General features: G+C 43.9%; 2 protein-coding genes across 2 annotated transcripts; one reads left to right on the top strand and one right to left on the bottom strand.

Moving 5' to 3' along the window:
* The first annotated feature begins 17 nt into the window (after positions 1-17).
* LOC129346446 (olfactory receptor 10Q1-like) lies at positions 18-992 on the top strand. The gene has a single exon (XM_055003798.1). The coding sequence runs from the start codon at positions 18-20 to the stop codon at positions 990-992; it is 975 nt and encodes a 324-aa protein (XP_054859773.1).
* Positions 993-5,001: 4,009 nt separating this feature from the next.
* On the bottom strand, positions 5,002-5,940 carry LOC129346447 (olfactory receptor 13H1-like). Its single transcript, XM_055003799.1, has one exon. It carries the CDS (start codon positions 5,938-5,940, stop codon positions 5,002-5,004), a length of 939 nt encoding a protein of 312 aa, XP_054859774.1.
* Positions 5,941-15,338: the final 9,398 nt, after the last annotated feature.

Consider the following 15,338-nt stretch of genomic DNA (forward strand, 5'->3'; position numbering starts at 1 on the left):
CAGGACTCAGTTTCTTAATGGAGCCCAATGGTTGGAATCACAAGAATGCTTCCGAGGATTTTCTCATGCTTGGCTTTTCGAACCTGCCAGAATACGAAGTTCTTCTCTTTTGGGTATTTCTGGCCATGCGCTTGGTCACTCTCTCAGGGCACTTGTCTATCGTGGTTGTGACTTTGGCTGACCCCACCCTTCACACCCCCATGTATTTCTTCCTGCGCAACCTCTCCTCTATCGAGATCTTCTACACCCTGGTCATTGTGCCTAAGATGTTGGTGAATTTTTTAGCCAGCAGCCGGAAGGTCTCGTTGCCTGCATGTGCCACCCAGATGTATTTCTTCATTGCTTTGGGCACGTCAGAGTGTTTCCTGCTGGCGGTGATGGCCTATGACAGATACGTGGCCATATGCAATCCTTTGCGCTATGCCCTTATTATGAGCCAGGCGCTCTGTCTTCAGCTACTGGTGGTGATCTGCACTACCGGCTTCATCCTCTCCTTGGGACTCACGGCGCTGATTTTCCGGCTGCCCTTCTGTGGTTCTCATGAAATCAACCACTTCTTCTGTGACATCCCACCAGTGCTGTTCCTGGCATGTAGTGACACCCACATGGATGAGATTTTGGTCTTTGTTGCATGCCTGATGGCTCTTCTAATTCCCTTCCTATTGATCCTAATTTCTTACGTGTTCATTGCCAACTCCATCTTGAGGATCAAATGCTCCCAAGGCAGGAAAAAGGCCTTCTCCACTTGCGCTGCTCACCTCGTGGTGGCGGTCCTCCACTACGGCTGTGCCATTTTCATCTACATCCGCCCCAAGGCCAGTTACTCCTTGGAGCAAGACAAAGTGGTCTCTCTGATCTACACCAACGTCACACCCATGCTGTACCCCATGATCTACAGCCTCAGGAACAAGGAAGTCAAGGGAGCTTTGAGGAAGGTGATAGGGAGAAAGGTCTCCTTTCCGAAAAATATTGAGCTTTTGACCAAAGGGTAGACCCTTTCTGTGGATCTGGATGGAAGAGTATCTTGTCCTCTTCCATGGAGAATGTGTGCCATGTCCCTTCAGTTTGAAAGCTGGAGCCAAACATTAAAATTTGGGTCCTCTTCCTGAATTTCCAAAATGACTCTATTTGAAGAGGTAGGTAGTACTGTCAGTCTTGGACCAGAAAGCTGCCAGTGTTCTGAAGTCCAGCCTTTCTGCAACAAGCAATGAAAACCTTTTCATGAGGATGGCACATGCCTTACCCATCCTTAGATTCATAGTTGGTCCTACCTTGTGGAATAAATTTCCTTAAGAGGTGCAGGGGATGTCATCATTTTTAGGAGGTGTTGTAAGGCAGTTTTATTTGCTAGGACTTTTAATGGGCTTCAAGCTGCAGGCATTTTGGGGAAGAGAGGTATCCATCCATCCATCCATCCATCCATCCATCCATCCATCCATCCATCCATCCATCCATCCATCCATCCATCCATCCATCCATCCATCCATCCATCCATCCATCTATCTATCTATCTATCTATCTATCTATCTATCTATCTATCTATCTATCTATCTATCTATCTATCTATCTATCTATCTATCTATCTATCTATCTATCTATCTATCTATCTATCTATCTATCTATCTATCTATCTATCTATCTATCTATCTATCTATCTATCTATCTATCTATCTATCTATCTATCTATCTGATCTCAGACCCAAGGTAGATTACACAGTGAAAGACAATATAATCAACAGCTCATGGCTCAGGGTGGTAAGCTGCAGTACTGCAGCCCGAGCTCTGCTCACGACCTGAGTTTGATCCTGGCGGAAGCTGGGTTCAGGTAGCCAGCTCAAGGTTGACTGAGGGCCAAGCTACACATGACGAATGACACTTGAACGGCAAGTGGATTGAGTGGAGGGCAAGTGAACAGTGAGAAATACACTTGCCGTTCAAGTGTCATTCGTCATGTGTAGCTTGGCCCTCAGTCTTCCATCCTTCCGAGGTTGGTAAAATGAGTATCCAGTTTCCTGGGAGTAAAGTGTAGATGAATAGGGAAGGCAATGGCAAACCACCCTGTAAAAAAGTCTGCTAAGAAAACGTCATGATTCAATGTCCCCTCATGGGTCAGTAATGACTCGGTGCTTGCACAGAGGACTACCTTTATGTTCAAGGCCTTCACTGAGTGAAATACAATATGATCCACAGTTGGGACATTCAATGAACAGATACAATAGGCTATAGTAGCAGGAAATTTTAAAACGAGCATAAAGTGGAAAAAGAGAGATTAAACTTTTATGAAACAAAGTGTAACTAATTAACATGGCATGTGTAGCAATATGGAAACTACCCAGTAGGAGCATATCTACATCAACAGACAGTACTCAATGACATAGTCTATAGCCCCTGTCCCTTACCAACGCATCTCTTTGACCTATTTCTTATGACACAGCCCCATAATCTGGGTAGAAAACCATCCTGAATAATTCAGTTTACTGTATTTTGTACGTTTTTAATGTTTTGTGATTGTAAGGTACCTTGAGCTACAAGGAAAAAAAATAACATACCTATTTTAATATAAATAAATATAAACAATTTTGGGGGAGGTGGGGAAAAAACTTAAAGAGGTTTCATCATTCACATCTACCCAGTGGAATTCCTTGCATTGACCCTGCAAATTCTTCTTAGACAAAGTAGGGAATTTGGTAATTTCTTGAGGTTTGTTAATCAGTCAAGAATGGGGTTGCCAGGTCCCTCTACCCTGCCTGTGGGGGGGAGGGGGACCCAGTACTCACTGGGAAGAGAATCTTCGCGTGCGTGCTCTGCGCGCATGCGCTCCTGGCGGTGATGTGATTATGTCACTTCCTGAAGTGATGTCATCGCGCCAGCAGCTGGCCTGCTTCCGCACTTTACACAGGGCCAATTCAGCTTGATTGGTACCCCAATTGGCCCCTCTTAAGCTGTGGGAGCTTGCCCACCGCTGGCGCAATGACATTGCGCAATGATGTCACCATTCCCCGCCGGAAGCATGCCCGCTGTGAGCTTACTTGGTTTTCCTGCCAGGAGTGGGCAATCACCAGGTGGTTTGCCACTTCCTGCCAATTGGCAATAATCAGCATGCAAGAGAACAAACAGAACAGGAGATTGCTTGCCACTGCTTGCCTCTGCCTTCTGCCTGTCAGCCCGGCCTATAATTGGGGCCTGGAGTTCTCATGGAATCACAACTGATCTATAGAATACAGAGATCTGTTTCCCTTAAGGAAATGGCAACGTTGATGGGTGGACTCTTTGGCGTTACAACAATCCTGCTGAGCTCCCTCCCTTTTCCAAACTCTGCCCTCCCTAGGCTCTGTCCCCAAATCTTCAGGAATTTTCCAGTCTGGAGTTGGCAACCATCACCAGGCCACACCTTCCACCTTCTGAGCGCTCAGGAGCACTTACCTCTATCTCAGTTGAGGAAGACATGCTTTCCTAATAGAAAGTACTAGATTTAGTCCCTGCCACCACCAGTTAAAAGACCACAGGACTGGGGCTAGTACAGGCTGTGTCCAAAATCTTGGAGATCCACAGCCTGGGAGAACAAGCAGCTCAACATGGCAGCTCCTTGTATGTTCCACAGAGGTTTAAAACGTTTCATATTTATCAAAGATTTGCAGATAAAGATAGAAAAACTGATGCCGACAAACACAGCCAGTCTAATAATCTGTCACATCACATTTTTAAAAAAACCCTGCTGTTTCTCTAAGGAACTCACAGTGGCAGACATAATTCTCTGTGCTTCCATTTTATCCTCACAACAGCCTTGTGAGGTAGGTGAGGCGGAAAGAGGCTGACTGGCCCAAAGTAAGCCAGTAATTGCTATGGTCAATTTGTTACCCAAATAAGAGGTCTCCTTAATTAGTTGGGGGGATTAGCATTAAAGGAGACAAGCAAGGAGTAACTAGGAATCTCGCATACCAGGATTATTCCTTTAGAGAACTCTCAAATAAACAGGCAGATATTCAACAGGAAAGGGTTTTTTATTAACAGAGAAATAAAAGGCAAATATACAGAAAAACACATACAGAGTATACACAGATCTAACTAAGGAAACAGTGAGGAAATGGGAAAGCCGTTTTAGAGAAAGGGTAATAGTTACCAGTCTTGAAGAGGAGGAGGTCCACAGAGGAAGCAGCAAAATGATCAGCATTTCATGGAGAGAAGAAGAGAAGAAGCCCAAACAAGTTTGGGGGTGCATGGATGGATCCTGGAACACACACACGGAGCACATGGCTGGGAGGCTCAGTTGTAGGGCAAAATGTACCATGGGGCAAAACTGACATCTTGCACCCAAAAATAATAGCTTAACGGCTTGTCTGGACGCTGGAGATAGGACAATACATTGGAAGAGGTTTGATATGATTATCTGGAATGGTTTATAGGTGAAAGCTGGGTGACCTTGGGTCAGTCACAGCTCTCTCAGCCCCACCCACCTCACAGGGTGATTATTGTTGTGGGGATAATAATGGCATACTTTGTAAACCGCTCTGAGTGGGTGTTAAGTTATTCTGAAGGGTGGTATATAAATCGAATGTTGTTGTTATTATTATTATTTTAAAGGGAATATCCAATAGGCAGTCATTTCTCCTATGACTCATGTCCTGACAACTTTCCAGTCTCCAGGCCAGCTCTGCTTTGGGCCAGGCAGTAGCTTAGACTTATGGCAAGGGGTTCATGATATTTCATATCCTTAAACTGCCCTTTCAGTGTGGGGAGGGGGGGGGTCTGACTTCCCACAGATGGTTGACTTGAATGTGGGTTTCCCCAAGACCTAGTCTAACATGTTAGCCTCCAGACTATACTGAGAATGACAACAAGAAATAGCAACAACAACAAATATCCCACTGCCCCACAACTCAGGCAAAAAAAAATAAAAGAGAGATTGCACCAGTCAGCACTTTAGTAGTGTTCACTATTAAGAACAATGAGAAACAAATGAAGAGGGGCCGAGAGATGGTGGCAAAAGATGAAGAAGTCCATTTAATATCTGGATATCTTCCCCCCAAAGAGTTTCTGCAATGCCCCTTTCACATCTTTGTTCCTCAGGCTATATATCAGAGGGTTGAGCATGGGAGTCACAGCTCCATAGAAAACGGAGAACATCTTGTCCCTGTCGGAGGCATATTTGGATTTGGGTTGCAGGTACATGGCCATGGCTGAACCATAGAAGATGCCAACAACAGCTAGGTGAGAGCCACAGGTAGAGAGAGCCTTCCTCCATCCCTGTTTAGAACGGATCCTCCAAACTGCCAGGCCGATTCGCAAATACGTCACCAAGATAAAAACAAAAGGCACAACAAGGACCAGTACGGTGTTCATAAAAGAAACAATATCATTGAAGTATGTGTCACCACAGATCAGCTTGCCCACTGTCTGGGCCTCACAAGAGAAGTGGTTGACCACATTAGAGCCGCAGAACCGTTTAGGACCTGTTACAGTGGGGATGAGGGTCAGGATAAGACCAGTACCCCATGTTCCGATGGCCAGTTGGACACAAATTCGCCAGCTCATGATCAACGTGTAGTGTAAAGGGCTGCATATGGCCACAAAACGGTCATAGGCCATGACAGCCAGGAGGACACACTCTGTGGTGCCTAGATACAGGCTGATGTGTATCTGGGCCATGCAGCCCATGAAAGAAATGGTAGTTCTGTCCGTGCTGCTGGTAACCAAGGCCTGGGGGACGCTGCTGCTGGTGTAGCAAATATCTAGGAAGGAAAGGTTGCTCAGGAAAAAGTACATGGGGGTATGCAGGCGGGAGTCAGTAATGATCAACACAACCATCAGGCCGTTCCCCAGCAGGTTGATGAGGTAGATTACCAGAATGACCCAGAAGAAGATGGCCTGAGCCACAGGATGGTCCGCGAGACCAAGCAAAATGAACTCCGTCACCACCGTCTCGCTGTTGTTATTCATCATCTGCTTGACATCTTCTCTGTAGGGCAAGGAGTTATGTGAAGAGACTGTTTGAATGACCGGAGGGGAGAAAAAAAGGATTGTTGAAAACCAAAGGAGATCTCACTGGTTAATAATAATAAGCTTAGCTTGCGCCGTGACTTAGTGCAATCCTAAACATTTGAAGCCCAATGATTTCAATGGGCTTAAAATGGAGTAATTCTGTTTAGGATTACACTGGAAGTTACAAGAAGAATAAAGCTGTAAAAGAAAAGGCCTGAACATGCTCATTTCTTTTTCTTGTTTAGGTTTGCAAATGTTATTAAAGTAATAGTCAAGTTTTTCTTTGTTGCACAAATATCTGGAATATATGATACGGAAGGTGAAAAAGAAAATTAAATTGAATCTCTGATGGAGATAATAAAAGAGTCCAGTAGTAGCATAAGCTTTTGAAAAAAACTACGGTAAAATTGGTTAGTCTTAAAGGTGCTACTGGACTCTTTTCTGTTTTGCTTCTTCAGACAAACACAGCTAACTCCTCTGGATCTGATGGACAAGAAACGAATACACTTTCTGTTTGATTCCATCCTTTCTACATGAGTCTATCATTGAAAAACAGCGGAGTATTTACACAATTGATTGTCAGAGATTCATGAAGCCTTTCCCTATGCTATTTTAATTAATAGTTATAGTGCATCATGTGCAAATTCGAAAAGAAGACAGTTATCCTTCCTGGAAGTAGGAAGATAACAACAGCGACAACATTTGATTTATGTATGGCCCTTAAGGACAACTTAACACCCACTCTCAGAATGGTTTATAAAGTATGTTATTATTATCCCCACAATAATCATTCTGTGAGGTGGGTGGGGCTGAGAGAGCTCCCAAGAGCTGTGACTGACCCAACATCACCCAGCTGGCTTCAAGCGGAGAAGTGGGAAAACAAACCTGGTTCTCCAGATTAGAGTCCTGCTGCTCTTAACCACGACACCAAACTGGAAGGCCAATGTGAACAAATAAAACATCAATCCATTCAGAGTGAGTGTGGACCACTCCTAATTATTGAATACGGGCACAGTAGGATTAACATCAAATCAGAATAGGTCAAAGAGAGTACAGGGTGAAAGAAGACGAGTGGGACAAACTCACATCTGTACAGGGTGGGTGCTATTTACAGATGTTAATTGGGACTGCTTGTCATGTTTTATCCTATACCTGCCTTGATTTCCTCTGACTTCATGTTAATTCTACTCTGCCCATCTCCAACGGTTCTCCGTGCCCTGAATGAATTGATTTTTCTTCTCTCTTGTTTCAAACTGGCTGAGCTATTGGCACCTTCCTCTTGGAGTGACAAAGCCCAAATTCTTGTCCAAGACTGGGGAGAGAGAGCATCAATCGTCTTGATGAATCTTAATTCAGCACTTTTGCATCGGATTCTCCCTAGGAAAGCTGTAAATCAGCATGTCCTGGAAAATTAAAAAGTCCCGTCCCCGCCCGGTTTCTACATATTGTGATTTAAAATGTCCGATCTGTGTTTATATATTATTTTGTGTAGCAATTGTCCTGGTTGGAGAGAGCAGAAGAGTAGAATAGCATGTATTGAAAAATGAGCAAGTGCACAAGCCCAAGATGCTACTATAGGTGATGTTGCTAAGTCTTGAAATACTATTGCCTGGGGTGGGGAGGCACTGTGGGATAGCCTGATCTCATCACATCTTGAAAGTTAAGCAAGGTCAGCTCTGGGAAGTATGCGAATGGGAGACTGCCAAGAAAGATTGGGGTTGGTCTGCAGGGGAGGGCAACGGCAAACCTCCTGACTTGCCTTGAAGACTTCTTGATAGGGTCACTCTCAGGGCCAAGCTACACATGACGAATGACACTTGAACGGCAAGTGGATTGAGTGGAGGGCAAGTGAACAGGGAGAAATACACTTGCTGTTCAAGTGTCATTCGTCATGTGTAGCTTGGCCCTGTGTCTCCAGATTTAGGAGCGAAGATGAAATTTGCAATCTTTGGTGTCGCATGTGTCAAACATTTTAAAGGACAAATGCAGTATAATAAACTGGCCACATCACCTACATATTGATTTACTTTGTTCATGCTCCACCTTTATTTCTCAATGGGGATTCCGGGGGTCTTACATCATTCTCTTCCCCTCCATTTTATCCTCTGGGCGGGTTGGACTGACCCAAGGTCACCCAGAAAGCTTCCATGCTAGAGACCAGATTCAAAGCCGGGTTTCCCAGATCCTACTCTCATACTCTAAGAGCTACAGCATGCTGCCTCTCCATAACTACCCTAACTTAAATTAACCTAGGGCCAAGCTACACATGACGAATGACACTTGAACGGCAAGTGGATTGAGTTGAGGGCAAGTGAACAGGGAAAAATACACTTGCCGTTCAAGTGTCATTCGTCATGTGTAGCTTGGCCCTAAGTTGGTTGCAACTTGATGGCACTCACACGCCTGATAGCATTGCATGAGCGTATATGGGAAGCTCAGGACATATACATCAGAAACTTTTATGTACACTGGAGTGTCAGACATTGTATGAAGGACCTGCATACCTCATTGAAATAATTTTTGTCTCCATCCTTCTTATGTGAGTCTATCAACACTATGATTCTATCAACACAATATTATTTTCAGCATTCTTCAGAAATAAAGACAGTATATCACTCTCACACTGCATTCTGTTATCTTAGTTCTGATGCATTGTATCTGTATCCGAGTGACTCTAGCTAGAAACGCGAGAATCATTAGGATCACTTGGAGCCATTTATGGTTGCCAAACTCCAGGTGGTAGCTGGCGTTCTCCTGGAATTACAACTGACCTCCAGGCAACAGAGATCAGTTCCCCTGGAGAAAATGGCTACTCTGGACAGTAGACTGTAAGGCATTATAGCTCTCTGAAGTAACTTCCCTCCCCAAATCCCACCCTCTCCAGGCTCCATGCCCTCAAATCTCCAGGAATTTCCCAATCTGGAACTGGGAACCCTAGGATCATTAGTTAAACAAAATCATTGCAGACGTGAGCAGGGCTTTGTCAGAGTAATTCTGTGTCTATGCAAAAGAGCTGGTGTGATGGAGTGGCTCAGTTGTCACAAATGCAACAGGACCGAATTATATGTGAAGTGGGAAATCCTTGATCAGACCTCCTTTTTTAGCAAGACCCCCCCCCCCAATGAAGAAGGCCCAAATTTTGTTCAAGGCTCTGGGGAAGAAGGGTTAATGCATCTCCCTTCTTCAATTTCTCAGAACGAAATCACACACACCCCAAATGGGAATGGGGGAAAAAAAAGACAAATGACATACTGCAGACAGCTACATCTGCTAGGAAATCTAACACATTCCCTTTAGCTAAAGTCTTGATTTGGAAAGAGTTCCAGAACTTGGCTTATTGATTGCTCTCAATTTTAATTTTATATTGCTCAGCAGCACCATTTACAACACTTACTGTGCACAAAACTAAACAGAATTACCACACTCCAGTGTGATTCTACTGGGATTATACTGGACTGACATTGCATTGAATTGTAAAGGCTTACATTTCTCTAAGTTCATCAAAGTCAATGAGCTTAGAAGAGTAACTGTTTAGCATGGTACTCTCTCACTCTGAAACTATTAGTCAGGTACGTTTTTATCTCAGCCTTCAGAGTTCAGAGTTGCGTGTATGATGTTCCCTTACTCATTTTTTCCTCACAACAAACTTGTGAGGTAGTTTAAGCCTTGAGAGAGTGGCTGGCCCAATATTATTCAGTAAGCTTCCTGACAGAGCAGAGATTGGAACCTAGGTCTTCTAGATCCTAATATGACACTTTTGGGGAGGGACTGTGGCTCAGAGCCAAACTACAAGTGATGCCTGACACTAGTTGGACACTTGTCAGCTTCCCTCAAGTTTTGATGGGAAATGTAGGCCGTTTGATGGAATGTTGGACAAGTGAAAGTTGAAAAGTCCATTGGACAGCAGTCAGAGAGCCAAGCTGCAAGACCAGGATGCCTACATTTCCCATCAAAACTTGAGGGAAGCTGACAAGCGTCCAACTAGTGTCAGGTGTTACTTGTAGTTTGGCTCTCAGTGATAGAACCTCTGCTTAGCACACACAAGATCCCAGATTCAATTTCTGTTATCTCCTGTTAAAAGGACCAAGTCATCGGTCTTGGAGTACTCAAGGCCTTGGAGAACCATTGCTACTAGTCTAAGTAGAAAGTACTGACCTTGATAGATCAAAGGTCTGATTCAGTATAAGACAGCACCATGGGAAGCAAACAGGGTGTGAACCTTTAAAAATAGATTCCTTAAAAATCTCCTTCACTTTCCATGTGTTAGAAGTAAAACACTCACCTGGGTTGGAGGAAGTCGAAGAATTTCAACCACTGGGAAATTCTCACTTCGGGCTGAGAATCTTGAATGTCAAGTTTTTTCAGCGACATACTTTAGAACAGCTTCTGAAAAGAAGAACGTACTCAAGCTATTAAAAAAAAACGAGGGAGGGGTGAATAACAGCCCCTCCACAGGATTGAGTTTGAGGGGAAGCTGTCAAGAGAAGAACTCATCTCGAAGCGATTTTGGAATAAGCGATCTCAATTCCTGGTAACCAAAACCAATTAGTTGCTTCCGAGTGATTCAGGTCTGTTTAAAGAAATGCTGTAGTTCGGGGAATTGTGACTGTTTGGCAATGTCCCATCAGATCTCTTTAGAGCTCCAGGGAATAGATGAACCTGACAGGAAAATGGTGGCAATAGAGAGACAACTCACAGAGCACAATACAACGGTATTGATTTATTGAAGCATTTTAAAGCCACTTTTCCAAGTTTACATAAACAGACAAAAACAAAATCTGAACTGGGCTCTCACAAGCTAAGAGCTGAAAGGCCTTTAGCCTGCACCTCTGCCCCCAGCCCCAGGCTAAATAGCTGCAGGAAGAAGAGGGAAATGTTAGGCTGGATGGACCTCCACTGATACTAGCTTGCCACCAGAAAGATGTTCCTCATTTCCTTGTTTGGACTGAACTTCCGTTTGTTGGCCTGCATCAATCCCATGACCTTTCCAGGCACCTATTCAGGACTTCTATAGACCCACCGGGCTTAGCTGATAAGGAGAATTAGAGTTGGGTTCCATCCACATACCGGTGACACCTCACTCCAAATCTCCGGATGTCCTTTCCCAATGATTTCATATCGATTTTAAATACCATAGAGAATAAGATGGAAGCCTATAGCAGCCATAGCGTAAATGCTATGGGGCCAAGGAGCTGTCCTTCCAGCACCCCCTTCTGGAATCGGTTGGTCAAGTAAGAGCAGAGCCACCAAAGCACGGTACCCTATTCTCAACTCAACCACCCTCTGGTCATCCGTGCCATGGATGCCAATGAGGGGCCCAGAATCAACATGGATGCACTCCCCCATCGCTCTAATTGTGAAGGCCAGGGAGACGAAAGCCATTTCCATCCCAAAGCCATTCCTGAATCCATGTTGAAATGAATCTAGAGAGTCCGTCTCTTCCAAGACCACCTGAAGCTGTTTAGCCACCTCCCGCTTGAGCAGCTTCCTAAGAATGGAACATTGGCCATTGGGTGGTAGTTGTTGAAGTCACTGGGTTCCACGGATGCCTTCTCCAGGAGGGGTGTCACAGCAGCCTCTTTCAAAGTGTTCAGAATTACTCCCAAAGAGACCCTGGATCCATAGAAGTTTAACATGTGGAAACGGGCCGTTGATGCTTTTTACTACATGGAAGTAAATAGCATCACCTGGTAAAAAAGACCCCAGCAAGCCTCGATTAAACAGGCAGGCCATTTTTCTCCAAGCTTGTTTGCAACACTACTTTTACACATACTGTTTGAAAGTGGTTGTGTGTCTGTTTCTGTCTGTTTCTCCTTTCTTTACTTTATTTTGAAACTAAAGAGATCAGGAAAAATGTCTGTTTCACCAAATGCCAGTTACTTTCCTTCCTCCCTCCCTTCCATGATTCTATGATTCCTCCCTCCCTCCCTCCCATACACTTGTTTATTCTCAAACACTTTCACCTTGTTTGTTTCACTGGAGCAGGAGTGTAGGTGGTGAGGAAATGATAATGCGACATACTAGAAGGGCAGTATGAGCAGCAGTGGACAAGTGGGAGAATTAAATAAAATAAAATAAGAAAAAATAAGAAAAGCAAAAAAGCATTTCTTGGGCTGTTATTGCTTTAGTCTGCATGTGCCATGCACCTGTGTAGTATGTGTTTGATTGTCTGAACACTCCCATACAAGAAAAAAACCTAACCTACCTTAACTGAAATTTTGCTTTGTACAAGAGTATTTTGTTCATGGAGGAGCGTTCAAAGGCAAACCCCGTGCCAGCAACCTAAAGTACTGCAATCTAGGAAAAGCCTTACCACTTGTTTCTGATGGCTGCACCAAGTGTTACATAAGCAGCATATTTGGCAATGCCGTGAAAGCACAGAAAAAATATAAAGCTCAGTAAAGGGTCTAAGGTAGCTTCTGATTTTGCAGAAACTCATCTTGGATTGGGGCTTTACCATGCAAGGAGAGTAGCATTTAAGCCTTTCCCTTGTGCTAACTTCCTGATTGGAAATGGCCCTGGGAAGCTGCTATCTGTCCTGTTGGGGAAACGTGCATGTAGAGATGGCCACGAACCGAAATATGAACCAAACTTAAGCATGAACCAGGCTGGTTCGTGGTTCGCAAACCAGCAGTTCGTCAGATCCCACTTCTGACTAACCGCCATGAACTTTATGCTGGTTTTTTGGTTTGTCAGCCTGCAGACAGCCTGGTGCCAATCAATCAGTTTCCTAGGCAACAGGGTATGGACTTCCTGAAGACCTTCTGCTGGCCCAGAAGTGATGATTTTCTGACATGGATGTGAACCATGTTTTCATGAATCAAATGAAACCAGGGGCGGGGTTGTGAAAGTTCATGGTTCGTGAAATTTGACGAACCATGAACCACATGGTTCAGTTTTTTTCCAGTTTGTGCCCATCTCTAGTCATTAGTATTGGATTTATGTGCCTGGGGATTATGTTTCAACTTGAATTCCCAATGCTCATCTGGTTTGACAGAACCATATCTATCAGATATTTGCAGATAAGGATAGAAAAACTGATGCTAACAGGCACAGCCAGTCTAATAATCTGTCACATCACATTTAAAAAAAAATCTTCCTCTTTCTCTAAGGAACTCACAGTGGCAGACATAATTCTCTGTGCTTCCATTTTATCCTCACAACAGTCTTGTGAGGTAGGTGAGGCTGAGAGAGGCTGACTGGCCCAAAGTAAGCCAGTAATTGTTATGGTCAATTTGTTACCCAAATAAGAGGTCTCCTTAATTAGTTGGGGGAGTTAGCATTAAAGGAGACAAGCAAGGGGTAACTAGGAATCTCGCATACCAGGATTATTCCTTTAGAGAACTCTCAAATTATCTATCAAATCAGGAGTATAGGCGAATTTTTACACTAATGCAACTGGATGTTTTTCCCTCGGCTGTCCTCGAAGGGAAGTTTAAAAAAATCCCTTATGAGGAAAGGATTTGTCCCTGCTGCGAGGAAGGGATAGAATCATTAGAACACATTATATTTGATTGCAAGGTGTACAGTAATCTTCGCAAATCTCTCCCTCTCTCTTCAACTTTGTCCTTTACCCGCCAAACATCCTGCATTTTGAGGGGTCTCTTTTCAGATAGACACCCTAAGATTACGCTTCAGGTAGCCAGATTTGGTTGGATTCCTTCAAGGATCAGGAAATCCTTAGTGGCTAAGTAAATGGTTTTATTGTACCACTGAGAATTTTAAATCTTATACTATTGTACTATGAATAATTTTACCCACATATTGTGCATGATTTTATTGATGTTTTCTTTTACTCTGTGGTGCCTTTATTGGTGTCTTTGTTAATTGCTGGCCATTGACTGTGAAAAATAAACTACTACTACTACTACGACGACGACGACGACGACGACGACGACGACGACTACTGCTCTCAAATAGACAGGCAGATATTCAACGGGAAAGGGTTTTTTTATTAACAGAAAAATAAAAGGCACGTATACAGAAAACCACATACAGAGTATACACAGAGCTAATTAAGGAAACAGTGAGGAAATGGGAAAGCCGTTTTAGGGAAAGGGTAATAATTAACAGCCTTGAAGAGGAGGAGGTCCACAGAGGAAGCCACAAAATGGTCAGCAATTCATGGAGAGAAGAAGCCCAAACAAGTTTGGGAGTGCATGGATGGATCCTGGAACACACACACTGAGCACATGGCTGGGAGGCTCAGTTATAGGGCAAAATGTACCCTGGGGCAAAACTGACATCTTGCACCCCAAAACAATAACTTAATGGCTTGTCTGGAGATAGGACAATTCATTGGAAGAGGTTTGATATGACTATCTGGAATGGTCTATAAGTGAAAATATTGCTTGATGATCTGGTAGGTACTGAATATGGAGTCTATCAGGTGTGCTGAATAGCTTTGATAAGTGGGAGAGGAGAGGTGAAGGAAGGTGTTGATGGGATTAGGCAGAGAGTTTTCTCACGAAGCCTTGTTATCTCTGCTGCTCTCCAGGGCATGGAGGGCTGTCAGTCAGTGCTGGAGGCTACAAGTTGACATCAATCCAGTTGGTGTGGAGTTAAGCCAGTTGAGTTAATATAATGAGGGAGCATTTGACCTGCTCATTGGCTGTTTTAAAGGTTGGTCATTTGCATATTCCTGAACATTCTTTTCTGTTTGAAAACAGCAGTTGTCTCGCTGCCCATCAACTGAGAACATGTAGTCTGTTAGCTAACTCTGTATTTCCCTCACTTCGTAATTCCTTTTTATGCTTTCCTAATAAAGTTAATTCTTTGTTTTACACATGGTGTTGGCTGTTTTTTTTTTAAAGGGAATAACCAATAGTCAGTAATTCCCCCTATGACTCATGTCCCAATAACTTTCCAGCGTCCAGGCCAGCTGGCATCTGCTCTGTCTTGCACTAGGCAGTGCCTTAGAGCCGAACTACAAGTGACAAAAGGCACAGGTTGGACACTTGTCAGCTTCCCTCAAGTTTTGATGGGAAATGTAGGCATCCTGGTCTTGCAGCTTGGCTCTCTGACTGCTGTCTAATGGACTTTTCAACTGTCACTTGTCCAACATTCCACCAAGCTGCCTACATTTCCCATCAAAACTTGAGGGAAGCTGACAAGTGTCCAATCTGTGCCTTTTGTCACTTGTAGTTTCGCTCTTAGACTTATGGCAATGGGTTCATGATAGTCCTTTCAGTGTGGGGCGGGGGTCTGACTACCAACAGATTGTTGACCTGAACGTGGGTCTCCCCAAGACCTAGTCTAACATGTTAGCCTCCAGACTATACTGAGAACAACAAGAAGAAATAGCAATAACAACAAACATCCCGCTGCCCCACAAGTCATGCAAAAACAAAATAAAAGAG

Source organism: Eublepharis macularius, chromosome 19 (assembly GCF_028583425.1).
Source record: "Eublepharis macularius isolate TG4126 chromosome 19, MPM_Emac_v1.0, whole genome shotgun sequence".
NCBI classification, from domain to species: domain Eukaryota; kingdom Metazoa; phylum Chordata; class Lepidosauria; order Squamata; family Eublepharidae; genus Eublepharis; species Eublepharis macularius.